The sequence below is a fragment of the Macrobrachium nipponense genome, chromosome 24 (assembly GCF_015104395.2).
Source record: "Macrobrachium nipponense isolate FS-2020 chromosome 24, ASM1510439v2, whole genome shotgun sequence".
Lineage (NCBI taxonomy): Eukaryota > Metazoa > Arthropoda > Malacostraca > Decapoda > Palaemonidae > Macrobrachium > Macrobrachium nipponense.
Genome location: NC_061091.1, coordinates 50479281 through 50506262, shown reverse-complemented (window position 1 = coordinate 50506262; position 26982 = coordinate 50479281). Strand labels below are relative to the sequence as shown.

Below are 26982 nucleotides of genomic sequence, written 5' to 3'. Positions count from 1 at the left end.
CATACAAAAGTTTTTTTTAAAAATCTTGAACCGCATTTTACATGTAAAATGGCTAATCCGTTCCAAGCCCTCCAAAAACACCCCAGTAAATTTCATAATAAAGGTAAATTGACCTATAAACAATGAAATACTACAACAATTTGGACCATTCAATACCAAACTTAATACAGGCAGTCCCCGGGTTACGACGGGGGTTGTGTACTTGAGACGCGTCGTAAGCCAAAAATCGTCGTAAGCCGGAACATCGTCAAAAATCCTAAGAAAACCTTAATTTTAATGCTTGGGGTGCATTGAAAACTATGTAAACTGCATTCTTGTGGCATTTTTCATCAAAAAAACCTTCAAATATTGATTATTTTGCATTTTTGGTGTCATATTTCATCTGCCAGATGAGCATTGTAGGCGTCGTAACCCTGGAAATAATGTCTGATGAATATAATTGAAAAGCGTCGTAACCTCGGAACGTCGTAAGCCGAGACCGTCGTAACCCAGGGACTGCCTGTACGTACTGCTAATATGTACTACATAGTACCTGTAAATAAAGTGTATTAGTGTACATGGTATACAAGAAATACTGTGCGTACATACGTACAGGAGGAGGACAAACGGCAGATACGTACGTACACTTAACTTTACGAAACAAATAAAAAATGTAAGGAAAACATAAGCTAAACTTTACGAAACACATTAACAAAACTGTAAGACTTAACTTTACAAAAAACTTAAATAAAATATATATTTATTTTGTCTTTTTTGATTTTTACATTTTTTTACAAACTTTTTTATACTTTACGTTTTTTTTTTATACAAAATTTCAACTTCTTCACCACTTTCAACTTTGTTTTTTAGTATCACTTGGTTCTTCCTTTTTGCTTACTACTACTACTAAAGGCCTCTTTGAAAAATAACTATCAAAGGAAGATTGCTTCTGCCAATTTTTGACAATGTTCCTGAAACGACTCAGGCAAACGTCATCGAACTGTGCAGACATATGACCTGTGTAAGCCTTTTCGGGGTGTCTTTTCTACGAATGATTGCATCTTATGAAAAGCAGACAGAGCATCCTTAATTTCTGCCGTTGTCATAGAGTCGTCGTCGTCCTCCTCGCCGCTGCTAGAGAACTCCTCTTGAATGACGTTATGTTGCATGGCCTCCAACTCCTTCAGGTCATCCGTTGTAAGCTCCTCTTGGTGCTCCTCGAGAAGGTCATTGATGTCGTCCTCGTCGACGACCAGCCCCATGGACTTGATGAGTGCAACGATCTTGTCAAGATCTGGGATCGTCGACTGTTCCTGAATCTGCAGCACCAGCTTCGCCCAAGTTGAATCCCTCGAAGTCTCGGGCGGATACGGCATCAGGCCAGTTTCCTCCACGAGGAATTCAAGGTTCGCCTTGAAACCTCCTGCCAAGCTTGGTCGATGAGTCAGATGCATATTACGATATCGAAATGTTCCTTCCAAAATTCACGCAAGGTGAGGTCTGTGGTATCGGTGATGTTGAAACACCTCTTGAAAAGATGTTTCATATACAGCTTCTTGAAGTTCGATATCACTCGCTGGTCCATGGGCTGGAGGAGAGGGGTGGTGTTAGGCGGAAGATAAAGAACCTTGATGAAGGAATACTCCGCTATGATATCTTCCTCGAGGCCAGGAGGGTGAGCAGGGGCATTGTCCAACACCAGCAGACATTTCAGAGGGAGGCGCTTCTCTTCCAAGAATTTCTTCACTGTCGGGCCGAAACACAAATTTACCCACTCCGTGAACAAAAGCCTCGTTACCCAGGCTTTCACATTAGCCCTCCACATCACTGGAAGGTTCTCCTTAAGCATTTTGTGGGCCTTGAAGGCTCGAGGAGTCTCGGAATGATAGACCAGTAGGGGCTTCACCTTGCAATCCCCACTGGCGTTGGAACAAAGTGTGAGCGTAAGCCTGTCTTTCATAGGCTTATGCCTGGGTAGCTGCTTCTCTTTGGAGGCAGCATCAGCTTTGACTGGTGCACCAGCCTCTTTGGAGGCAGCATCAGCTTTGGCTGGTATACCGGCCTCTTCAGAGGCAGCATCAGCTTTGGCTGGTGCACTGGCCTCTTTGGAGACAGCATCAGCCTTGGCTGATGCATCAACCTCTTCGGAGGCAGCATCAGCTTTGGCTGATACATCAGTTTCTTTGGAAGCAGCATCAGTTTTGACTTATGTAAGTAATTTGGAATATACGTCTGTCCTTGGTGATGTACATGCCTCTTTTGGGGGGTTGCCCTCCTTGGCTGATGCAATGGGTTCTTGGGAGCCTGGAACACCAGCTACAGGGGCAGCCAGCCAAGAACCAGAAGTTGCTTCCTGTATGGAGGTAGCAATGCCAGTCCCAAAAAGAAAGGAGGCTGAGGGTGGGAGGCAGTCTCCCTCTAAGAAAGAAAGAAAAAAAAAAGCAGGATTCCCCAAATTCCTGGCAACCCTATGAAGACAAAATATCTTCAAAGAGGCCCTATTATCAAGGCCTCTAAACTCAAGGAAATTCTTAAATTTTCTTCAGTGGAATTGTCAGGGCCTGAGAGCTAAATGTGTCAGGGCCTGAGAGCTAAATGGGAGGAGCTCAAAATGCTAATTTTTGAGTTGTCTCCTGTTTGCAAAGCTTTGCAGGAGACTATGCTCAGCAGTGATTTTATTCCTTGCCCTAAAGAATATGTTGCTTTCCATTCAGATCTTAATCAAAATAATAGAAACCGGGGTGGAGCAATGTTATATGTTCGCCATGACACTCCACACAAGCATTTTCCTGTTAATTCTTCTTTGCAAGCTGTTGCAGTGCAAGTGTTTGTTCTGTATATCTTCCACCAAATGTAGCTTTCCCTAGTACTGATTTCTGTAATCTCATCAGACAGCTTCCTCTGCCTTTCATCATCCTAGGTGATATGAATGGAATAAATCCTTTATGGGGGGATTTAATTACTGATGGGAGAGGAAACTGCCTGTCATCCATTATTGAAAGTGAAAATGTTGGTGTTTTAAACACTGGAGAACCAACCCATTTCCATGTACAGACCGGTACTTTAACAGCCATCGACTTGTCAATATGTAGTGCCGATGCCATTATGGACTTCAATTGGCGAGTGATCGATGATAGGTACAGTGGTGATCACTTTCCAATTGTTGTTAGCACTGGATCAAGTCCTCCATGTCCAAGATTACCCCGTTGGAGTGTAAAAAGAGCTAACTGGGCAAATTTTGAAGAGCATAGTTCAATTGAAGCTACAGCAGAGGAATTTGAATGCATTGAGGATGCTATTGAATTGTTAATAACTACTTTATTTGCAGCTGAACTTCAGTCAATTCCAAGAACATCAGGTCTCTTTATGTGCCGACCAGTACCATGGTGGTAAAAAAAAATGCCATGAAACCCATAGAACTATGAGATCTTGTTTTACAAGGTATAAAAGACGGAAATGTAACTATTATCTGGTAGAATTTCGTAAGGCTAGGGCAAAGTTTAGGTTTGAAATTAAAAATGCACGAAGAAAATCTTGGACAAACTTCATTTCTTCCATAAATTGCAAAACTCCCATCACATTAGTGTGGAAGAAGATAAGGAAAATAGCAGGAAAGTGTGTACCTAGCCAACCACCTGTATTAAAAATAAATGGCATTAATGTAGGAGATCCAAAAGTAGTGTCAAATGAGTTTGCCCTACATTTTGCTAAAATATCTGAAAAAGATAATGAGAAACCATATGCAAACAGCAGAAAACAAATGGAACAGTATTATCTTGATTTCACAACAAATAAAGAGGAGTCTTATAATATTCCATTTACTATGAGAGAATTTGAATTGGCTCTCTCAAAGTGTAAAGAATCTGCTCCTGGTCCTGATGAAATTTCTTATTCTATAATCAAGCATGCTGCTCAGAATACTAAAAGATTTATCCCAAGTATAATAAACAGAATTTATAAAGAACATTACTACCCTTTATGTTGGGAACTAGCAAGAGTCCTTCCTTTTGTCAAGCCTGGAAAGGATAGTTCTTTCGTAGGAAATTATCGTCCAATTGCCCTAACATCTTGTTTGTGTAAACTAATGGAAAAAATGGTGAATGCTCATTTAGTGTGGTATTTAGAGAGAGGAAACTTTTTCTCTCCAGCCCAATGTGGTTTCCGCAGTATGCGATCCACTGTTGATATCTTAGTTAGAATGGAGTCTGCAATATGTGAAGCCTTTGCCTCTAAACACCACTTTATCACGGTTTTCTTTGACTTGGAAAAAGCATGATACTATGTGGTGGTATGGAATTTTGAAAGTAGTCCATGAATATGGTTTAAGAGGAGCATTAGCTATTTTTATTAAGCTATTCTTAAAAAATCGGTATTTTCAAGTACAAGTAGGAGCAGTTCTGTCTGAAGTATGTAAACAAGAGGGTGTTCCTCCCTCAGGTCAGTGTTTTAAGTGTAACACTTTTTGCTCTAGCAATTAATGACATAGTAAAGCAAATACCTGCTGATGTTATGCACACACTCTTTGTGGATGACTTTTCTTTATCTTTTGCAGCTGCACATATGTCAGTAGCAGAATGTCATCTACAAATAGTAATAAATAAGATAGTGAAATGGGCTGAAGTGCATGGTTTCAGATTTTCTTCATCAAAGACTGTAGCTATGCATTTATGTAGAATTAGATTTATATGTAAATGGCCAGAGAATATCTTGTGTTAACGAAGCAAGGTTTTTAGGAATGATTTTTGATACTCGGTTGACATGACTTCCCCATATCCTAAATCTCAGGGCAAAGTGCAGAAAATCCTTGGATATCTTGAAAGTTTTGTCAAATACATCTTGGGGAGCAGATAGACTCCAGTTATTTAGATTGTATAAAGCCTTGGTTTTATCAAAATTAACATATGGATGTGAAGTTTACACCTCGGCTACCCCAAGACGCCTTAAGATTTTAGACTCCATTCACCATTCTGGAATTAGGATTGCTACTGGAGCTTTTAGGACTTCCCCTATAGAGAGTATGTTAGTAGATGCTGGGGAAATGCCCCTAGCCTTACATTACCAGGCTCTTCTGGCTCGAAGCTGGTTCAGATTCCAAAGACTTCCTGGATCCCTAGTATGCCAGTTGCTAAGAAATGGAAGATTTGATAGCTTTTACGAAAGTCATCCAAAGATGCCACGTCCATATGCCTTCAGACTGAAATCAACCCTCCAAGACTTGAACATTCCAGACAAATCTGTACTACTGGTGGAGGCATCTGTATCTCCCCCTTGGAAATTCCCAGCAGTAGAGTTTTGTAACTACTTTAATCAATCAAAGAAGAATGTCTCTGATAAAATATTATGTTATACCTTTTTAGATCATATGTCACAACATGATAATTTTATCCCAGTTTTTACCGATGGATCCAAAACCAGTGCAGGCGCTGGTTTTGGCATAGTTTTTCTGTCTTTTGAGCGTAGTGGAAGGCTCTCAAGTAATGCATCTGCATTTACTGCAGAATTATATGGAATTTTAAATATTGTCAAAGAAGTTTTAAAAAGCAGTGATAAGAATTTTATTGTGTACTGTGACTCTAGAAGCGCTCTAGAGTCACTGAAAGATTTTTATTCCAAACATCCAGTAGTTTTAAATATTCTAGAATGGTTATTTTTAGCTAAGCGGAGGGGTTTTAATATTGAATTTTGTTGGGTTCCAGCACATGTTGGAATATCTGGAAATGAACGCGCTGATGCAATTGCCAAAGAGGCTGTTTCTGGTATTGAGCCCAGATCATTTAAGCTGCCGTGCAGAGATTTACATACTCCAATTAGAGAGAAGCATAAAGTACTTTGGCAAAATATTTGGTCAAATTTAACTACTAATGTAAAAATGAGAACAATTGCACTTGTTATCAATCCTTGGGTGTACAATTTTATGCCCAGAAGGTTTGAAACAGCTCTGTGCTGCCTGCATATTGGACATACTAGGCTGACACATTCCTACTTGATGAGTCGTGATCATGAACCATACTGTGAGGATTGCCTGGTTCCACTGACTGTTATGCACTTGCTGGTTGAGGGCCCCAGTTTGGTGGAGCAGCGCAATCAATATCTATACTATGGGAAGGAGAACAATGTTTTTAAGTTGTCAAAAATTTTAGGAGCAAATGGGATTTTTAACATGACAGGCTTGTTTGGATTTCTTCTTAACACTGGTATTTTAGATCAATTGTAATGTTTGTGTGCGCCTTGCTTTTATTCTTACTGAAATGGTGTATATGTGTGTGTGCATGTATGTATGTGTATGTGTACGTATGTATGTGTGTGTATATCACTTTTTATGTATGTAATAATTTTTTTTTATATAATTCATTTTTATATTGTTTATTTTATAATTACCAGTATCTTTTATCATATTTTAAAAACAATTCTCTGTTTAATTATTATTATTAAAATTTATAGGGTCATTTTATATATAGTTCGGCATCAATGACCTAGTTGTCGCGATGCTAGATTAATATAGTATCAATCAATCAATCAATCATAGGCTTCTGCCCGGGTAGCTTCTTCTCTTCCTGTGTGATGTACATCCGACGAGGCATTTTTTCCAAAAAAGGCCAGTCTCATCACAGTTGAAGACTTGCTGAGAACTGTAGCCTTTCTTGATCATCATTTCGTTGAACGTCTTGATAAAGGCTTCGGCCGCTTTCGTGTCCGAGCTGGCCAGTCCGTTTACGAAATTTCTCGAACCACCCATGCGAAGCCTTGAAGTCTGGGGTTGGCGTTGATGTCCCTTCTCCTCCGTCGTCTTCGGCCTGGGCAATCAAATCACCGAAAATAGCGCTGGCCTTGTGGCAGATTGCCATCTCCGCTATCATATCGCCAGCGATTTCTTTGTCTTTTATCCAGACATGAAGAAGCCTTTCCATTTCATCGTGCATGTGGGTCCTCTTGCTGGACAAAATAGTCACGCCCTTGGAAGGTGTAGCTGCTTTGATGACATCCTTCTGCTTAGGGATAGTGCCTATTGTCGACGGATTTCGGCCGTATTCCTTGGCGATCACACTCAATCGCATACCAGCTTCATATTTTTTAATGATCTCCATCTTCGTCTCCAAAGAGAGCATCCTCTTCTTTCCGTGAATTTCAACTTTCTTGGGACCCATGGCTACATATATACTGTACGTAATTATGTTATGTAGTATGTATACGTATGTAGTAAAGATCTTACACAACACGATAAGTATACTACAACGAAATCACTAACGAATTTACGTTAATAAACGAAATCGTATAGAACGAACAAATTCCATGTGCTTACGATACCGATGATGCCGTGAAGTGGCCAAAGAAGCACGCCGCTACGTAGACGCATCATGGGAGGGATGCTGACCAACAGGAGAGAAGGATCTCATGGCGGTGACTAGCATCAGGAACCACTGGGAGAGCGGGAGAATGGTGGCGAGTCTACTCAGTTGGCGGCGCGCGAGTTTCAAAATTGTTATTGGTGGTCCGGGCGAATCTCGGACTTTACAGCAACAACCTTTCGTATCTTGAACAATTTTCGTATGTAGAGCCGCAAAATTTTTCGTATTTGCTTTCGTATCTCGAGTTTTTCGTAAGTTGAGCTTTTCGTATCTCGAGGTACCACTGTACACAATAATATGAGACTACATGCAGTGTTATTGGATACAGTGAAGTAAAGCATAACTTTTTATAAGTTCCATGGAAAAGACGTATATTTGTTATGTTTGTATTTCATGAGGGTCTCACGGTGCGTAAGCTGCTGATAACAAGACAACAACACTATAAACCCATTATGAATAAACATATACTATTGGACAAGCGCCTTAAAACCAAAACGTCGATAACATATCCCGATAACTGGGGGTTGCCTGTATAACAGTTTTCAACTAAAAGTGAATCAAAGCAATACATAATTCAGTAAATAACATATGTAAAAGAAAAAGCACAACGTACAATAAGGTATTGCTGGACTTACTATTAGGAAGCATGGGTGCCAACTGATAATGAAAAGAATACATGAAGACAATGCCAGAAAAAAAGGAGAGAGAGAGAGAGAGAGAGAGAGAGAGAGAGAGAGAGAGAGAGAGAGAGAGAGAGAGAGAGAGAGAGAGAGAGAGAGAGAGTAATAGACAGATATGCAATGTATAATAGTGTGGAAGTATTTCCTATGTTTAAGGAAGGTGACAGTTTCTTGATGTAAAGAGATTACGTAACTAAACGTCAAATAAATATTAGCGAAGTATGTTTTTTAAAACTGTACAAATTTAAAAAATTTTATTGTAGCCCTGATTGTGGGAAGTTTTTCTCAAAATTTTGGTTTATATAAAAATGAAGATATGATTTTTTTTTATCCCACAGCCATTTATTACATTACACTTCAAGCTCACCAGGAGCGTAAATCTTGCAAGTGAATCTTGAATGTTCTCACACATAAGCTGTGCTATAGGATCTTTGTTAATAGTACTGTAATCAGATTTCACAGCTTATCAGAAGGCCAGACTCCCAAGAACAAATGATAAGTTGAGGGCTACTATACCAACAGCTTAATAAAGCTACCTTCTAGAAGCATGCATAGCAAAGAGTTTTAATATCCAGAATGACATGGATGCAAAATATTGCTTGCTGTTTTTGAGAATTATTTAACTCTATGCCACTTTCCAAACTGTTATGAAAACTACAACAAACTAACCCAAAACAACAAATGTCAGTACTGCTGGTAATCTAACCAAAAATATTAACAGAATAAATGTTCTTACCTTTACGATCTGCCATAGAATCAAAGAAACACCAAGTAGCATCTGCACCAGAACCACAGCGGGTAAAGGCAACATAATGTGATGTTTCTATGCAAACCACAGCAAAAAGTTCCATGTACACTCTAGGAATGGATCCACAGTGATCAGCTAGCATCTACATATAAAAGAAAAGCATTCGATAATACCATGAATTGAATTGACATAAGTAGAGGTATCAGCAAAGCACTGAGTTTTTACAACACAAAACTGATTTTTTCACACAAACCCATCAACCCATCAATCATATTTTTGTCCACAATTGCAGTTTTGCATGTCCCCAGATTTCTACCATTTATGTGTGGTATCTCTGAATGGAAATGCAGCATTTGTGGACTGGTCCTGCCATATACCTGCACTTGACCCTTTGAGATTCTAATAATATCAGTGTTGTCATCTGTTAAAAAAACAAATTTAAAGATTTGTATTTATCCTAGGTATGAAAAATTATAAATTTTCTAAGACAATTTGTATTTTTCATAACTACAAACCTGAGGTCTTAACATAGGATAATTTTCTATATAGGATAATTTTCTAGCGCCTAGCTGGATCCAATTAAATTGCAGATGAAAAGCAAGGAATCTTTGAGATCTGGCACCGTGTGGGTATATTGGGTGGAAACTGGTCAAGGACCACGCACCCACGCCACTGCATTCAGTCTTTCCCAACCCAGGATGTCTTTAAGAAGACAGAGTGGTGGCTAGAGGTGGGCAGTACAACATTAAGACCTCAGGTCTGTAGCTATGAAGAATACAAATTGTCTTGAAAAATTTGTCATTTGTTCATATGCAAACAAACCTTCGGTCTTAACAATAAGATAGACTCATACTTGGAGGGAGGTACAGACATCCTAAACCGGCTGGGGCCCTACCCACCAGTCCAGCTCCAGAAGAAATGCCTGTGAGAAGCTAGATACAGTGATATCAAACAACTCGGCCACTGGGTTATGTACAATGATATATGGGACAAATCATTGCATAGGGCTGACCTCTGATGAAACATTTCATAATAAGGCAGAACCAATCCCTGAGATAACTGTAATCTTTTGAAGGATGTTAATGATTTTATTTTTATTGCTGCAAGAGAAACTTTGACTGTCTGATAACAAACCAATGCGTCAGGGTTTGTTACTACTCCTTACTCCCCCTTGCTAAGGAGCAGAGTATATGCTACCGAATTGAGGGTTGGTTATTTGCATACCAAGGTATGACTACCTTACTCACCTGTATCAGACCAGTCCAGCAAATGACATGTCTATTTCCCAACCCACCTGCTGGAAGAAAGAAAGGTACAAGAGAAAGAAAGAGACCAGCCAACTCACTCATTCTCTCATCTCCACAATCATCATAGGTAAAATACAAATGTGCCCTTTTAAGGGCAACGATGAGTTACACAATCTGTTGGGCAACATCTTAAAGATAGAAAGAGGTGAAAGTGGACTGGCATAACCAAGTACCAGCGCTCAGCACTATGAACAGCCATATTCTTCTTGAAAGCCAGAAGGGACCAATACCCCTAACGTCGTGTGCTTTAGTCTGCACAGACGTGGCAACGGAATCATCAAGAGTCAAATACGCCTGTCTGATGGCTTCCCTTATCCAAAAAGAGATTGTATTCTTGGACACCTCTTTCTTCGTGCACCCCGTGCTAACAAAAAGCCTATGACAACCTGGCCTAAGATGCCCTGTCCTTTTAAGGTAGCAACGCAGAGCCCTGACAGGGCATAGCAAAAGCTCTTAAGAATCTCTGCCCACAAAGTCATCCAGAGATAGAATGGAAAAGGAAGCGAACCTATCATCGTGCACCGAGGGATTCTGGGTCTTAGCATGAATTCCAGGACAAATTCGAAGGACGCTGACCCCCAACCTGTGGTGTGCTTCAAAACATAGCTCAGGCTGTGCAGCGCCCCAACTCTCTTCGAAGACGCCAAGGCCAGGAGGAAAACCGTTGTGAGTGTCAAGTTCCTGTCTGACGAACACCGCAAAGGCTCATACGGAGCTTTAGTGAAACTTCTCAAGACCAAGGAAACATGTCACGTTGAGGGCTTGAGTTCTCTGGGAGAACATGACTGCTCAAACCCCTTAACTAGCAAGGAGAGTTCCCAGGATGAGGAGATGTCGATACCTCTAAGATGTAACACTTAAACTCAGGGCCGCCCTGTAGCCTCTAATGGCGGAAACAGCCTTTCTCATCTCTGAGGAAGGTCAAAAAGTCTGCTATGTGCTGAATAGAGGTTCCGAGTGGAGATAAACCCCGCTTACGAAACCAATCACAATAAATCGCCCATTTGCCTTGGTAAATGGCAGAGGTTGATTTTCTGAGACTGCTGGACATATGCCCTGCTGTCTTCTGAGAAAAGCCCCTCGCTAGGAGGAGATACTTGTTAGCCTACAACTGTGAAGAGACCGGGATTCTACTGACTTGTGGAACCTTTCTACGTGTGGCTGACACATGCCGCCGGGGGAATCTCCCTTGGTACCTCCAACAACAACGACAGCAGATTTGGAAACCATTCCGCCTGTGGCCACAGAGGGCTACCAAAGTCATCCTGAGACTCTGCAAACTCATCAACCTGTTCAGGACTTGATGGATCAAACAATACGGAAGGAAGGCATACAGGTTCAGGATGTCCCAGGGATGTTGGAACGTGTCCTCCCCTAACGCCAGAGGATCCGGGACCACCGGACAGAATATCTCTACTTTCCTGCTGAACTAGGTCCCAAAAAGGTCCAGCATGGGTTTCCCCTAAACCTGGAAGAGTTTGTCTGCCACTGCCTGATGAAGAGACCAATCTGTGCCTAAGATCTGATCCTGACGACTGAGCTTGCCTGCAACCACATTCCTTCTGCTTGGGATATACCTGGCTGAGAGCTCTACCGAATTGCTGACCGCCCACTGGTGAACCTCGACTGTCAAGGCGTGAAGTTGACATGAAACCAGGCCCCCTCCTTGTTCATATAAGTGATGACCGTGGTGTTGTCTGACATAAGAACAAGAGAATAACCCTCTACTTTCTCCCGAAATTCCTTCAGACCCAGAAAGGCTGCCTTTAACTCTTAAGACATTGATATGCTGCTGTTTGTCCTCCAAACTCCTGAAGTAATGAGGCCACCTGAATGAGCACCCCAACCTGCGAGGGAGGCGTCTGAAAACAGAAGGAAGTCCAGGGGAAGTGAACGCAGAGGAACGCCCTTCAAGAGATTCCGGTCGTCCAACTACCAAAAAAGGTCTTCTCTCATTTCCAGGGACAGAGGAACCCTTATTAGGGGCGAGTCCCCCGCCGGAGACCAGAATTCCCTCAGTCTCCATAGCAGAGACCAAAGATGAAGTCGCCCATGAGGGACCAGCTTCTCCAGAGAAGACAAAATTCCCAGAAGAACCTGCCACTGCTGAGCTGACTGATGTGGTTGCGATAGGAAGTCGCACGCCACCACTCGCAACTTCTCCAACCTCAGATCTGACTGAAAAACTCTTGAGACTGCCGTATCAATCACCATGCCCAGATTGAGAATCCTTTGACTAGGTACGAGGTTTGACTTCTCTTGGTTTACCATGATGCCTAGTTCCAAACAAAACTGAAGCAGACAATCTCTGTCCTGCAACAGCTTCTCACTACCAGTCATTTATGTGAGCAGGGAAGGCTGACTCTTGTAACCTATTCTACAGCCTGGCATAAAGATGCAAATGGTAAGGTCCTGTGCTCAATTTTAGTTTACCATGTTAAACTATACTCTAGGAAAGTTCACTGGAATCCTGTCTTTTTCAATAATTAATGGGAAAAAATGTTGATAAGTATCAGGAAGTGAATTATAGCATTCTACATACAGTTCAACATAAATATAAATTTAGCTTTTCAATAGTTGAAAAGGGTGCACAAGAGGGGAAGAGATTGATAATCCAAGGCATCTCTACCAATTAAAGCCTAACCATGCACCTTACTTGTCTAAAAAGGCTTGGAAAAATTACGAGTCAAAGTTCAGAAGAAAACTGAGTGAAGGCAACATCCTTGAGTCTTAGATTTCGATGAAATCAAAGAGTTTGAACAAGCTATCAATTCATGAATAGGACGAAGGTTGGTTGCTCCCTCTACCCATGTGTCCAAAGACACAAGGGTGACAATACTAGTTCGGGAAAATCCCCTCTCAAACTCACCAAATCCGACCAAAACGTGCACCTGGAGCTCTGAGTTGCATGATCTTGAAGAAAAGCTCATGACAGGAAACAAACCCCAGTTTGTAGACGAGGAAGAGCACTGAAGAAGAAGGCGAAGACGACAGCAGGGTCTTCCTTAAGTGTATGTAGGAATTGCAATTGGACAGGTTATTTTACCCAGATGTATGATAGGCCTAGGATTAAGTGTACAATAAGCGGGATAGTTGGTCACAAATGCGGCAGGAGTGTGTAGTAAATTGAGTATGAACCAAGGTGTGAGTGGGGTGAATGGAAAGCAGTCATGGAAATGTTGTATGAAGAGGTTTGTTGGGATGAACCCTCGGCCTCAGAGGTTGAAAGTTTAATTGAATACATGCAAGAAGAAAGTTTGCTAAAAGAAAAACAATTAGTTTTAGTAAAGACATAAAGACATAAGAACAAGAAAAAGGGAAAAGGTAGAGAAAGGAAGGACAATGTAAACAAAAGAGTACAGTTTGAAGAATTAGCTTTAATAGATAATGAACAAAATCATACATTTGGTATTTGTATTTACCATTAACCCTCTTACGCCGGAGCGGTAAATAAAAAATTGTCTCCCGTATGCCGGAGGGGTTTCGGAGTGAGCGCGGAAGCGGAAAAAATATTTTTTTCAAAAAATCACAGCGCGCTTAGTTTTCAAGATTAAGAGTTCATTTTTGGCTCCTTTTTTTGTCATTGCCTGAAGTTTAGTATGCAACTATCAGAAATGAAAAAAATTATCATTATCATATATAAATAATGCGATATATGATAGTGCAAAAACAAAATTTCATATATAATTGTATTCAAAGCGCGCTGTGCGCAAAACGGTTAAAGGTAACAAGTTACTTGTTTTTCGTTGTAATGTACACTAAATTGCGATCATTTTGGTATATAACACATTGTAAAACGATAAAAACAACACAGAGAAAATATTATCACAAAATAATGCATGAATTCGTATCCCGCGGACGTAAACAAATACTTTTTTCAAAAATTCACCATAAATCTAAATATTGTCCTAGAGACTTCCAATTTCTTTCAAAATGAAGACAAATGATTGAATATTACTATACTATAAGAGTATTAGCTTACAATTGCAGTTCTCGACCATATCTGATGAGTTAAAGTTGACCAAATGTAGAATTTTTTTATATATATATTTTTTATATGCAATTATTTCGGAAATAAGAAAAGCTACAACCTTCAAATATTTTTCGTTTTATTCTACATGAAATTGCGCATATTTTCATATATAAAACTCTATGAAATGCCTAATATGAAATGGAGCAAATATTCCGAGAATAGGACGTACGCATTTCGGAGATTTGTGGCGGAGAATCCGCGCACGGAGGGAAGGAAAAATTTTTTTTTTTTAATTCACCATAAATCTAAATATTTTGCTAGAGACTTTGAATTTGTTTCAAGATGAAGATAAATGACTGAATATTACTAGACTGTAAGAGTTTTAGCTTACAATTGCGTTTTTCGACCATTTCGGTAGAGTCAAAGTTGACAGAACGTGGTTTTTTTTCTATTTATCGTGATTTATATGCAAATATTTCAAAAATGAGAAAAGCTACAACCTTCAATTATTTTTTGTTATATTCTACATGAAATTGCGCACATTTCCATATATAAAACTTTATATAACGGCTAATTTTAAAATGGTGCAAACATTACCACAATCGCATGTATGATTTTTTTCGGAAGAGTTACCGCGCGGACGTAAGGAAAAAGTTTTTTCATAAATTCACCATAAATCGAAATATTGTGCTAGAGACTTCCAATTAGTTGCAAAATTAAGGTAAATGATTGAATATTACTAAAATATAAGAGTTTTAGCTTACAATTGCGTTTTTCGACCATTTCGGTAGAGTCAAAGTTGAACGAAGGTTGAAATTTTGGCAATTATTGTTATTTATATGAAAATATCTCAAAACTGATAAAAGCTACAATCATGAGTATTTTATTGTTGTATTCTACATAAAAATGCGCACATTTTCATATATAATACTTCATGTAACGGCTAATTTACAATGGTACAAAAATTATGTCAAAGTGACGAAATAATTTCCGAGATGTGTCACAGATACTTTTTAGTGCGGCAAGAAAGAAATTCGCGCTTGCGCGCCTGCGTAACGATTGTAAACAAAACAACACCTTGATCCGTGAACTCCCAGCATCCCCCAAGGCGCGTGATTCAAAAGTGTTAGGCTGGTAGGCCTATAAGTATTTTTCCGCGAATTTAAAAAAAAACTTTTGTAAGTCGACGTAAAATACATCCAGTCGGCACACGAGAGACAAAAAATGTCGACGTAAAATACGTCCAGTCGGCGTAAGAGGGTTAAGGACTGGATAATATCGAAGAAGGAAATCTTACTCTGGTTGAGGAACTGGAGTGCCAAAACAAACCTTAACATTTTCTTCTCCCCTTTATTCACATTCTTATGCTGACAACATTTCGGACAACTGTCCATCTTTAGGTTCTGTATATGGTTGATTCTTGCCTTGTATATAAACAGATGTAATATTTCTCAAGTTTAAAACATTTCATAACATTGAAAAAGGTGTGGGAATTGTCTAGGGTGTACTCATTCTTGGCCCACTCCTCTATATAAGAGAGCATTGCCATGGGATATGCAATGTTCATTTTATTTTTTTTTATTTCAGTATTGTATGTAAAGCTCAGTTTGAAATTGAGCTAAGACTGTTAAAAACCTTTTATATAGAAAAATTAAAACCAAACTTAAATATAAATAACTCAGCCTTCAGCACTTAAGTATTTTAATTAGATCCATATTTATCATTATCTGAGTATTAATTGTATTCATTTTATGTTTTTTGGGTATAAATTTGTTAGCTTTAATCTTTTACAGAACCTGAAGATGGACAGTTCTTCAATACATTGTTAGCATAAGAATGTGAATAGAGAGGTGAATAAAATGTTAAAATGATATTGTTAGAATACAATAAAGTTTTGTACATACTTACCCGGCAGATATATACTTAGCTTATGTCTCTGACGTCCGACAGAAATTCGAATTTCGCGGCACACGCTGCAGGTAGGTCAGGTGATCTACCCCCCTGCCGCTGGATGGCAGGAATAGGAACCGTTCCCGTTCTAGAACCAGATTTTCTCTTCCACCTGTCTCCTGAGGGGAGGCTGGGTGGGCCATTCATCGTATATATCTGCCGGGTAAGTATGTACAAAACTTTATTGTATTCTAACAATATCATTTTAACATTTTATTCACCTCTCTATTCACATTCTTATGCTAACAATGTATTGAAGAACTGTCCATCTTCAGGTTCTTTTTGTACATGCAACTTCCCCGGCAGATATATACTTAGCTGATTGACACCCTTGGTGGTGGGTAAGAGACAACTATTTACTGAATAGACAGGTAAACAACATACGTTGTAGGTAATAAATAAATAAAACCTTGGTTCCTACTTGTTCAGGCGGAAGATTCCATGGCTAATGCCTAGGAATCTGCTTCGCCTCAAGAGCCTCAGCGAGGATGTGACCTATGGCTAAGAGTTCTTGTGGGTCTGTCGATGGGGTCTTATCCATTTACTCGACAGAGCCTCTTACATGACAATATGCCTATGCCTAGTGGCATAATTAAGGAGCACAACACCGATCCCGATCACCTGATCCTAACACGAGGGTTAGTGCTTAAGTTGAAAAGAGTTATCCCCAAACTCCTTTCAAACAACCCAAAGAAAAAACACGACGTTAACTAAAATTTAACTCACTAGTTAAGGATCAGTATCGGCTCCCTATCCCAGCAATGTATCCGCAGACACGTATCAACCAAGAGAGAAGGATCTCTCGTAGGTTATCTTGACATCCTTCGGATATGGGAAGTCAACACAGAGTTGCATCTCCCGTATGTGACAGCTAATATGTCCTTATGACATATTGTTAAGGAAAGAACAAGAATACAGAAAAGCTCGCACTCCATGCGCTTTTAATTCTCAGCTGTTTGAAGGAATCATCAATGCACTTGTCAAGTGCTTAGGAGATCACATTGTCTCAAAGAAGGCCAGGGCATTCTTTGATATAGATCTCTTCTGGGTGAAGCCTGGAGCCTGGCTAGCGCCTCGCGCCTGGCTGGAGCCTTGCGCCTGAATGGCGCCTAGAGCCTGGCTGGAGCCTTGCGCCTGGCTGGCGCCTCGCGCCTGGCTGGCGCCTGATTGGCTCCTCCCTCCTGGCTAGCGCCTCGCGCCTGGCTGGAGCCTTGCGTCTGGCTGGCGCCTTGCGCCTGGAGCTTGGCAGAAGACTTCATGATTACTGTCTATGAGTCTGCATGCCTCAAGAGTTTCAGCGAGGTAGGGACCTATGACTGACAAAACCCTTCTGGATCATGTCAATGGGGGCTAACCCGCTTACACGACAGAGCCTTCTCGGATCGTGCCAATGGGGGCTGACCCACTTACATGGCAGAGCCTTACCTGTATCATATCAATGGGGACTAGCCCTCTTACATGACAGAGCTTTAGGTTTCTCTTTACTGGAAGGAGCCTTGCGCCTGGATGGATCCTCAATCCTGACTGGAGCCTAGCCTTGAAGGAGCCTGGCACCTGGATGGCGCCTGGCGGCTTCTAGAGCCTGGCTTCTAGAGCCTGGCTGGCTCTAGAGGCCTGAGCTGGCTGGCTAGAGCCTGGCTGGCTCCTAGAGCCTGGCTGGCTCCTAGAGCCTGGCTGGCTCCTAGAGGCCTCCTGGCTGGCGCCTCGCGCCTGGCTTGGCTCCTCCACACTTGCTGGAGCTTCGAGCTTGGAAGAGTCTCTAGGCTGTCTGGCGATGTCCACATCGGACACTCTTATATCTGTCCGATTTGTTCGCCTCTGGCGCATTTGCGCCAGGTTGGAGGCCCGCTCCTTCTCAGTATCCGGCCATGACAGAGTTCCTTGGAACTGTCCGCCTCTGGCGTTTTTCGCCTGTATTTGGCATTTGGCGCTTGGCTGGCGCTACATTGTCCGAGAGTCCTGAACAACCACATAGTTTATCAGGAGACTGGAGAAGGGTGGAAGAAATTCTTCCCCTTTGAGCTTTTGGCCCATGGCAAGGGGAGGTGATTTTAGTCAGCTACACCCAGTAGACGACAGGATATCTAACAATACGAGAGAGAAGAGTCTTCCTCCGAGGAGGATCCTTCGTGAACACTTCTTTTGCTAACGAGATCTCTTCTTACATGTTGATGAGGTTCCTCGTTGCAGAATCTTCCCTATCCTTGCCCGAAGGAAGGGAAGGAGTCTGGAAGTCGAAGGAGAGACTGAGCTGAAATTGGGCGGAACCCTGATTTCTAGCTCTTATTGTATTCTTCTGAATACCTTCTGGGAAGCATTTTGAGCCCTCATCGCACCCCGAAGACTCTGTAGGCAAACGTTTAAACCATCTCTTCTTCTGTAGATGAAAATGTAAGTACCCTGCCTGGGCAACTAAACTTCTATCTGAAAGCGTTGCGTCAGGAATAGAGGGATTTAGTTCTTTTGCCAGACATACTATGCTGGCAAGAACCCATTGCCGAGTCTCCATTGAATCTGATGCGAGATTCCAATGCACAAAAAATTCACTTGTCTTCTTGGTCGTTTAGGGCTAAGAGAAACAAAGAATTCCTTCATAAACTTCCTCAAAGAAGTTTGATGAGGAGCAGTTCCATTTTGTCGGAACACGGAATCTGTGGCCACAAAAAAAAATTCCATTCGAAGTACATGATATCCTACTCTTGTCGTATTGCGGTATCGTATAGATCCCGAAGATCTTAATCCTCTGTTATCTCTAATTCCCCTTGTAGAGACAGAGTATAGCCTTTTACTGCGTTCTTTGATAGCAGATATATACATAGGTGATTCTTCCCTCTGAAAGTGAAGAAAAAACCTCGCTATGTGGTTCACAGAGGTATCGGAACGAGGACAGTTTCCTCATTCCATCTAGCACGATCTGCAGCAATTCTATGTCTTAGCCATGACTATTGTCATTTACCTTGAAAAATCCTCTCATTCATGTCCACTTCTGGTCAGTCTGCACGTGGAAAGACTCAGAGTGGAGAGGTTTTTCAGGTCTATTTATAATAGATTCTGATAGAATATCCAGATACTCTTGGAAAAGCCTTACGAAACATGCTGTGAGAAGAACGTGACTTCTGTGAATCCAACCTCTCTAAGGCCAAAATGAGGCATTCATCCTCTCTTCCTTTGACGCCCATTTATCTTAATATCTGTTAAGAATTTATAACTAGGGGAAAAAAGACTAAAGTTTATTCCCCTTCTTTAAATTAAAGATGTCGTATATTGCTACCTCTCTTGGTTCGAGGAAAGGAAGCAGTCTATAGGAAGCCTGTTCGTCTTCTACCTTGCGAAGAGATCTATGAAGACTTTCCGCAGGTTCTCAAAACTCTTTTCAATAAATGTTAGACATACGTTAACAGTTATTATCTTCGATCGAGAAGGTTCTCACGGACATGCAAAATCTTGCATCGAACCTTTAAGGATCGTTACGTTCCGTGTCTGTTCCCAAATAGGTTCTCTTTTGTTAACGCGAACAGGGGCGAAAAAAGAGATTCTCGATGCTCTTTGCGATATGAGAGAGTCGTGGAATTGGCCTAAGTGATTAAAAAAATCATTTCATCATTCCTTGTAAGCGACCCCTTTCCGATTAAATGGGTAACGAAATCAGGAACGAATCTTGCCGTTACCGAGCCTCCGAGAGGCTACTGGTTTGTTTGTTTGTTTGCATGGTGTTTTTACGTGACTTCCGAACCACGTCGAGAGTGAACTTCTATCACCAAAAATCCACATCTCTCACTCCTCAATGGAATGGCCGAGAATCGAACCCGCGACCACCGAGGTGAGAAGCAAACACCAAACCAACCACTACTGGACTCTTAGGTTAATAACTCGCTAAAACGAGAAAATATCTTGGATGGTACTTCTGGCGCATTGCGCCAAGCTGGCGCTTCTGGCGCAATTTGCGCCAGGCTGGCGCTTCTGACGCTTTGCGCCAGGCTGGCGCTTCCTTCTAGTTTTTTTAAGGTTATGTGCCAGAACATCTGTGCCCTTATGGTACCGACATCCTTCACGTGTTAATTCCGTTCTTAGTAGGAAAAAACTTTTATATACGTAGTATAGTCCATTCAGGGAAACAACTTCTGCCACTAAGAGAATGTTTCCCATCCGACTCACCCATCTTCTCTTGAGCAATATCCGATTCTAAAAAGGTTGTGTGCGTTTCTCGAAAGGATGAGAGAATTATATTATTTCGTGCTCTGCCGTATTAGACTCCTTTATAATACTGTCACATTGTGGTAAACAGCATTAATCTAGGAAACCTTTGTAAGGATACTAGGAATTCTGTAGTTAACCTCGGTATGCGCATAAGACTTGACCATACCGTAGTCTTAAAGTGAATTCTCTTCTACTACATTCATCTTCTCACTAAGCATGTACTCTAATAAGCCATGCTTTCGTAAGCATGAGAGCATATATAATATAGAGTTCCGCTGCGTTAGAATCCTTTAATAATGTTACCTACGGTAAACAGCATTGAAAGGTTGTAATATCTTTCTTATTGAAAGCTTCTTAGCAAAAGGCAGACAATATTTTATTTATGTTTGCTTAACTATCCCCTCAATCCGAGGCTAAAAACCGCGATTGTAGGGGAGAGACACGGTTAGTTATTCCATCCCGCAGGAGAGAGATGTAACCAACCACTCATGACCGACACCTACATGTTACTGCGTTGGTCTCGACTCTCTAAGGCACGATAGCAGTCTCCGTTAGCTGTCTGGCCTTACTCTTCCAGAGTTGCCAGCTACTCCATTAAATAAAGGAATCTTATAAAATTATCGAACTTCAGGAAGTTCTTATTAATGCATATTTAAGCGAAACAAGACTTCGATAAATCTAGAAGCTAAGTAGGTGTTGTCTTAACAATCCCTTTAAGCGTAGTCCTTCCTAGGAAATTCCTGGAAGGATACTGATAATTGAGTTGCTCTACAAAGAAGTAACTACGGTATGTGTGATTTGCCGTATCGTATTCTCATACAGCAGATACTCAACTACCTTCTTTCCCTGCCGAGGCAGATAAAGGAAAAATTTTTACTGTCTTCATTCTTTTCGTTAATATATATCTCCTTAAGGAAGGAAGTTAATCCAGGAACTCTTTAAACTTCGTATTTCCTCATTCTTCGGATTCGCGCAAGAGACAGAATTCCTGTTCGTCTGTAGGGTTTACGGAAGGAAGTAGATATTTCCTATCCGCCATCATACCCAAACGTCGATGAGATTCTTATAAGAAAAACTCCCAAAGCGCTTGCCTCTTCATAACGAGGGAAGAGCATGAATGAAGAAGTGTGTCCGCATTACTCAAAGAGGAGCCTCGCGACTGACCTCTCTCTCTTAAGAAGATTTGGAATATTCTGGCGCCTGGCTCCTTGCGCCTAGCGCCTGGATAGTTCCGCGCGCCTGGAATGTTCCGCACGCTAGAAAGGAGACTCGCTCCTGGAACGTTCGCTTGTGTGGAAGGTCCCGTGCGCCCTGATAGTTCCGAGCGCCTACTAGACCCCTTTTAGAAAGAGCCTCTTGCCCGGAAACGTTCAATGGAAGGATCGTTCTGATTGCCACTGTACTATAAGGCTCCTTGCTCTAGCCGTCTGTTTTTCTGGCGCAATTTGCGCCAGGCTGGCGCTTCGTCTCTTTGAAGGCGCCTTGCGCCAAGAAAAAATTTTCTAGAACGCGGCTCGCGCTCAGTTGCTAGAACGCGGCTCGCGTTTGGTGGTTGTAGAACGCGGCTCGCGCTAGTCTGTTTTCTGGAACGTGGCTCGCTGCTGGCTGTTGGAACGTGGCTCACGCTAGCTTGCTGGAACGTGGCTTCCTAAGTTCCTGGCTGGCTCTTGCTCAGTGTTCTCTTAGTTTTCAGAGAACGCGCTAGATCATCAAAACATATACCTTCTTCGTCTTTTCGGATGTAAGATGAAGAGACGCACTTTTTTAAGGATGCCTTTTCAATGGCTATCCTTGGCAGTCTGGGACGCTCTACAGAACCTGCCGAGGGGACGCCTGACCGGTGGGGATTCTCTGAAACCCCCTTACGGCTTTCGACATTCCTTCTCCCCTGGGCTTGGGAGCTTGAAAGAGGTCTAGGCCTGGGAGCGAGACAGAGCCGATCAGACGCACCCTCCACTGCAATGGGGAACACTAGTAATCACTTCTTACCTTTCAATAGCTCGCATTTTGAGCCACAATCCTTGTCTTCAAATTGCAATTATGAATTTGAAGTTTCTGCGAAGTAAGAAGGTGATGAGGATGCAACATTACTAGTACTGTTAATACTCTAATTGCTCGTTAGTACGAGTTTCTAAAAAACTTTTAAAAGAAACGTATCTAGTTACATGCTTTACTGACTCCCTAAAGTAGGAAGTCAGTATATTTCCTCAATCAATTCTAACACTTATTACACATATTAATGAATAAATATTAATATTTCCCTTTCTTGCAAACTATGTGAGTGTCTACCGAAAATTTCGGTAGTTACACGTCATATATTCTTCGAAATTTTCGAAGCCAAATTCATTAAAAAGTTAATAAAAGCGTATGCCGAACCAAAGACCCAGTACTTCCCTGCAAAAGACAGCCCAGAAGATCGATGGCGATGAGAAACGAAAATCAAGTCAGGAGGTAGCAACAACATATGTTGACACTACCGCGACAGAGAAAATCTGGTTCTAGAACGGGAACGGTTCCTATTCCTGCCATCCAGCGGCAGGGGGGTAGATCACCTGACCTACCTGCAGCGTGTGCCGCGAAATTCGAATTTCTGTCGGACGTCAGAGACATAAGCTAAGTATATATCTGCCGGGGAAGTTGCATGTACAAAAATTAAGATTTCCTTCATCTGAACATTTCACTACTACAATCAATAGTACTGAAGAAGTATTATGTGAACTTAATACAAAGATTGAAAAGTGCTGGGGATTCAGAGAAAGCAGTCCAATAGTTAGTATGGAAATTTGAGAACAGTTAATTAGATACCAGGTTGAACTGGACAGTAATGCTAGGAGAGATCCAAGAAGTACAGTAACCTGTGCATTAATTTATAACCTGACAGTACTTTGCTGGATAAAATTTATTGTGCCCTTACTTAGCACAGCATTCACCTCTTCCTGAAGAGCAAGACCCTTCTGTGAGCTAGGAATGCACATGGAATTGAACTACGTAGTTTGTACGAAGGGGTGGTGAAGACTCGTAGGGTAGTAAATATCCTTCCCGTATAACATCTACTAGCCAGGTTTCTACTACGTGTTCCTGTCATGTTGCCCAATGGCTCAACAGGCAACCCCCACTACTGGTAATTGGTGGGGAGGAATGCCAACCCTTAGCATTCTCCTTCCTCCCTTCTTTCCCTTGCCTCCCTTCCTGGACCATATAGGGGAGGGGAGATTTGCAATGGGCATGCCAGCATTCCTTTTCCTACCAGGGCAGAACAAGCCTGGATCCTCTATGATGGGCACATGAAGTCTGGGAATTTCTCTGACCTCATGACAAAGGGCCACAGTGCCTCGTGAAAACCAAAAGGCCTTTCGTCGCAACTTCCTGGTGGACAAGCTTGTCAGTACTGGCCTGTCCCGGACTACCAATACCAATTATGGTCCTACAAAAAGCAAGAGCTGGGAAAAAACTGCACCCCTCCTCATCAATACCAGTTTGGACCATAAATTGGCTGTCTGGTGGACAAGGTAGGTGACCACCTTACCACCAAATAGCAACAATCTCTTGAGGGATGCATTCTCATCCAAAGTACGACCTTTGGCTGAGGATGAAATCCTGGCAACTGTAAAAGACCACAAGTCGAGGCAAGAGACCTTTAGAAGCGCTCAAGTCCATGTCATCCTGTTTGGTTGCCAATGCACCCTCTGTAGGTTTGTAATAGTTCTTTTGTTGAGCCACAGGCATAGGAAGTAACTTACTAGACTGGCTGGACCTTAGTGAGTTTACTTGTGCAGAAACAAAAGAATTCACTTGGTCCAAACTGCTAGCAAGTCAGATCATGGCAGGCTGATTGGTGTCTTAGGTTCCTTTACGTGACCCCATAAGGACTTGATGGCCACAGAGCTGTCTGTGGAAGAAGCTACAGTCCCATCCTCTAGGTTATTAAATCGGGGGACCAATTTAATCACCTCTACAAAGTGTCTCTGTAATTCTGGGGTGTCTGAATCATGGGGTAGAGGATCCTCAGGTTCCTCCTCTAGTTGCTGATCCTCCCGATTCACTTCCTTGATGGGAGGATCTTTCTCCCTTGGGAGAAAGAGAGTGCCCTGGTGATCTCTCTGCCACTCTGGCGTACAATCTATTCGGCCCTAGAACTGTATACCTCAGTGGAGGCCTGTGATGGGACACAGAACGGTCCCAATTCCAGGCCCCAAACCTGTCTGCCCCCAGCTCCTGGTGGCACCCAAGGAGGTTGAGGCGAAGTGTGAGAGATTGCGGGCACCTTCATCCAGCCTAGCAAAGACTAAGTCCTGCCAAGGTGAGTGAGGCCATGGTCAGTTGTCAACCCATGGTAATAAGAATCCATACTGGTTGAGGAGAGCAGACCTGCTCACGCAAACATGGCCAGGGGCTGTCCCTCAATCACGGCCCAGTCTTCCTTGAAGTTAATGCATCTACAGTTTGGGAAGACTGAACAGGGAACCTTCCCTTGCTCAGTCTCTGTGATCTGGGCAGTTGAGCTGAGTCAATATCATGGGAGCCCAGGACCACTCTCTTGCAAAGCAGGAGGGAGTAACAGAGCACCTGCATGCTCTCTTTTCATCTGCTCTCACTGGGCTGGGCTGGCAAGAGGCTGGGGACCCTGGCCAGTCTGGGAAGCCTTCTTACCCAAGCTGGTGCCAGTACACTGGGGGTCCAGGGAACCCTGGGTAGCAGTTTCATCCCTGCACTCTGCAACAGGGGCAGTGGTACCATTAGTGAGAGTCATGTCAGTCCTCTCTGCAGCAAAAGAATGGCTGCTGGTAGCTTTACGAGACTTCCTGCATGGAGATGGAGCAGCTTCTTCTTCCTCTGATTACTAGCTTTGGAAGAATGGGGGAAGGTGGCAGCACTTGACAACAATGTGACTTCCTTCTTCTCTTCTTGGACTTCTTAGCAAGGGCAACTGAGGTCAAAGCAAAGAAAAAGTAGATAACCTTCTTCAGAGCAGACAACAACAGCTCCTCTGGACCCATGTCTGTAGGAGCATAAGGAATAACTATACAGGCGGTCCCCGGGTTACGACGGTTCCGGCTTACGACGTTCCGAGGTTACGACGCTTTTTCTTAAATATTCAATGGAAAAATCCGTCCTGGATTACGACGCTTGTTCCGAGGTTACGACGCTGACGCTTCCGACGCTCCGAGTTAACGACGCTTTTAAAAAACGCATACTATGATAAAAATCCTTTATAGTTTAGCACAGTATAATAATAAAAATAAGTTTCTGGTTAGATTACAACAAAAATTTTGAGATTATGATGATTTTCGACACTTTTTATGTTGTCTTTTTCTATGTTTTTTAGTGACGCCTCATATGCGGAACTAGTTTCCGAGCGAATGAATACATACTAGTTTACATATAACAGTCCAAAAGCGCAAATAATGAAAAAATCATTGCTTGTTTCCAGTAATAATAACAAACGAAGTTTCTGGTTAGATTACAACGCAAATTCCAAGTATCCAAAGAGAGGCGTCTTCCGACGCCTCCGAGTTAAACGACGCTTTTTTAAAAAACGCATACTATGATAAAAATCCTTTATAGTTTAGCACAGTATATTAATAAAAATAAGTTTCTGGTTAGATTACAACAAAAATTTGAGATTATGATGATTTTCGACACTTTTTATGTTGTATTTTTCTATGTTTTTTAGTGACGCCTCATATGCGGAACTAGTTTTTTCCGAGCGAATGAATACATACTAGTTTACTATAACAGTCCAAAAGCGCAAATAATGAAAAAATCATTGCTTGTTTCCAGTAATAATAACAAAACGAAGTTTCTGGTTAGATTACAACGCAAATTCCAAGTGTCCAAAGAGATACATTATCCAGTAATTTTATCAGAGAGAGAGAGAGAGAGAGAGAGGAGAGAGAGAGAGAGAGGAGGAGAGAGAGAGAGAGAGAGAGGCGTCTTCCGACGCTCCGAGTTAAGGACAGAGAAGTGTTCGTTTCGTTAAACGGCCTCTGACTCATGCCAGTAAATGTTTTGTTGATACTAATAATATAAGCCTATTTAAAGATACGTTTACTTTAATTAGTCTATATGATACGTAAATAGTAATCAACTGTTCTTGTAGCCCTCAATATTTGGCAAAATCGAAGTATCCAAAGAGAGACATTATCCATACGTAATTTGATCAGAGGAGATAGAGAGAGAAAAGAGGAGAAAGAGAGAGAGAGAGACGCTTTGGCAACAATGGTCTCGGGGGTTTTTATAGCTTCCTTCTGCTTGATGATCGTGGATATTGTAGAAGGATTTCGACCATACTCATTTGCCAAATCGACGATACGAACGCCACGTTCATGCTTTGCTATAATTTCATGTTTTGCTTCCATCGAAATCATTTTCTTGGGTTTTTTCTTATCACCTGCTTTGTCTTTAGCTTTGAGACCCATGGTTAATAATAAAATAGACAAAATAACACGAAAAATAGGCGCAAATACAACGAACTAAACAACGACGTGTTAACATGCAGCACCAACAAACAAACAGACTGAACGCCATTTATTGGTCGCCTATACAACTAACACTCATCGCAAAATCGTATCTCAAATATTTCGTTGTATATCAAAGCTTGTATTTTCGCAAATTTTCTGTTATATCTCAAAACATTCGTATATTAGGGCAATCGTATGTCAAGTTTCCATTGTAATTTGATCAGAGAGAGAGAGCAGAAGAGGAGAGAGAGAGAGAGAGAGACGAGAGATAGAGGGGTGACGGAGAGAGAGAGAGAGAGAGACGCTTTGGCAACAATGGTCTCGGGGATTGACGTAACGTT

The 26982-nt window shown here is 41.7% G+C and overlaps 1 protein-coding gene across 4 annotated transcripts in view; it reads right to left on the bottom strand.

Moving 5' to 3' along the window:
• The window catches only part of LOC135205618 (ubiquitin carboxyl-terminal hydrolase CYLD-like), a 271604-nt gene that overhangs the window by 16218 nt on the left and 228404 nt on the right, over positions 1–26982 (bottom strand). For all 4 annotated transcript variants that reach the window (XM_064236410.1, XM_064236413.1, XM_064236412.1 and 1 more), the window contains one exon: positions 8742–8895. In XM_064236410.1, coding sequence (XP_064092480.1) covers positions 8742–8895 — 154 coding nt within the window. The remainder of the gene's footprint in view (positions 1–8741; positions 8896–26982) is intronic.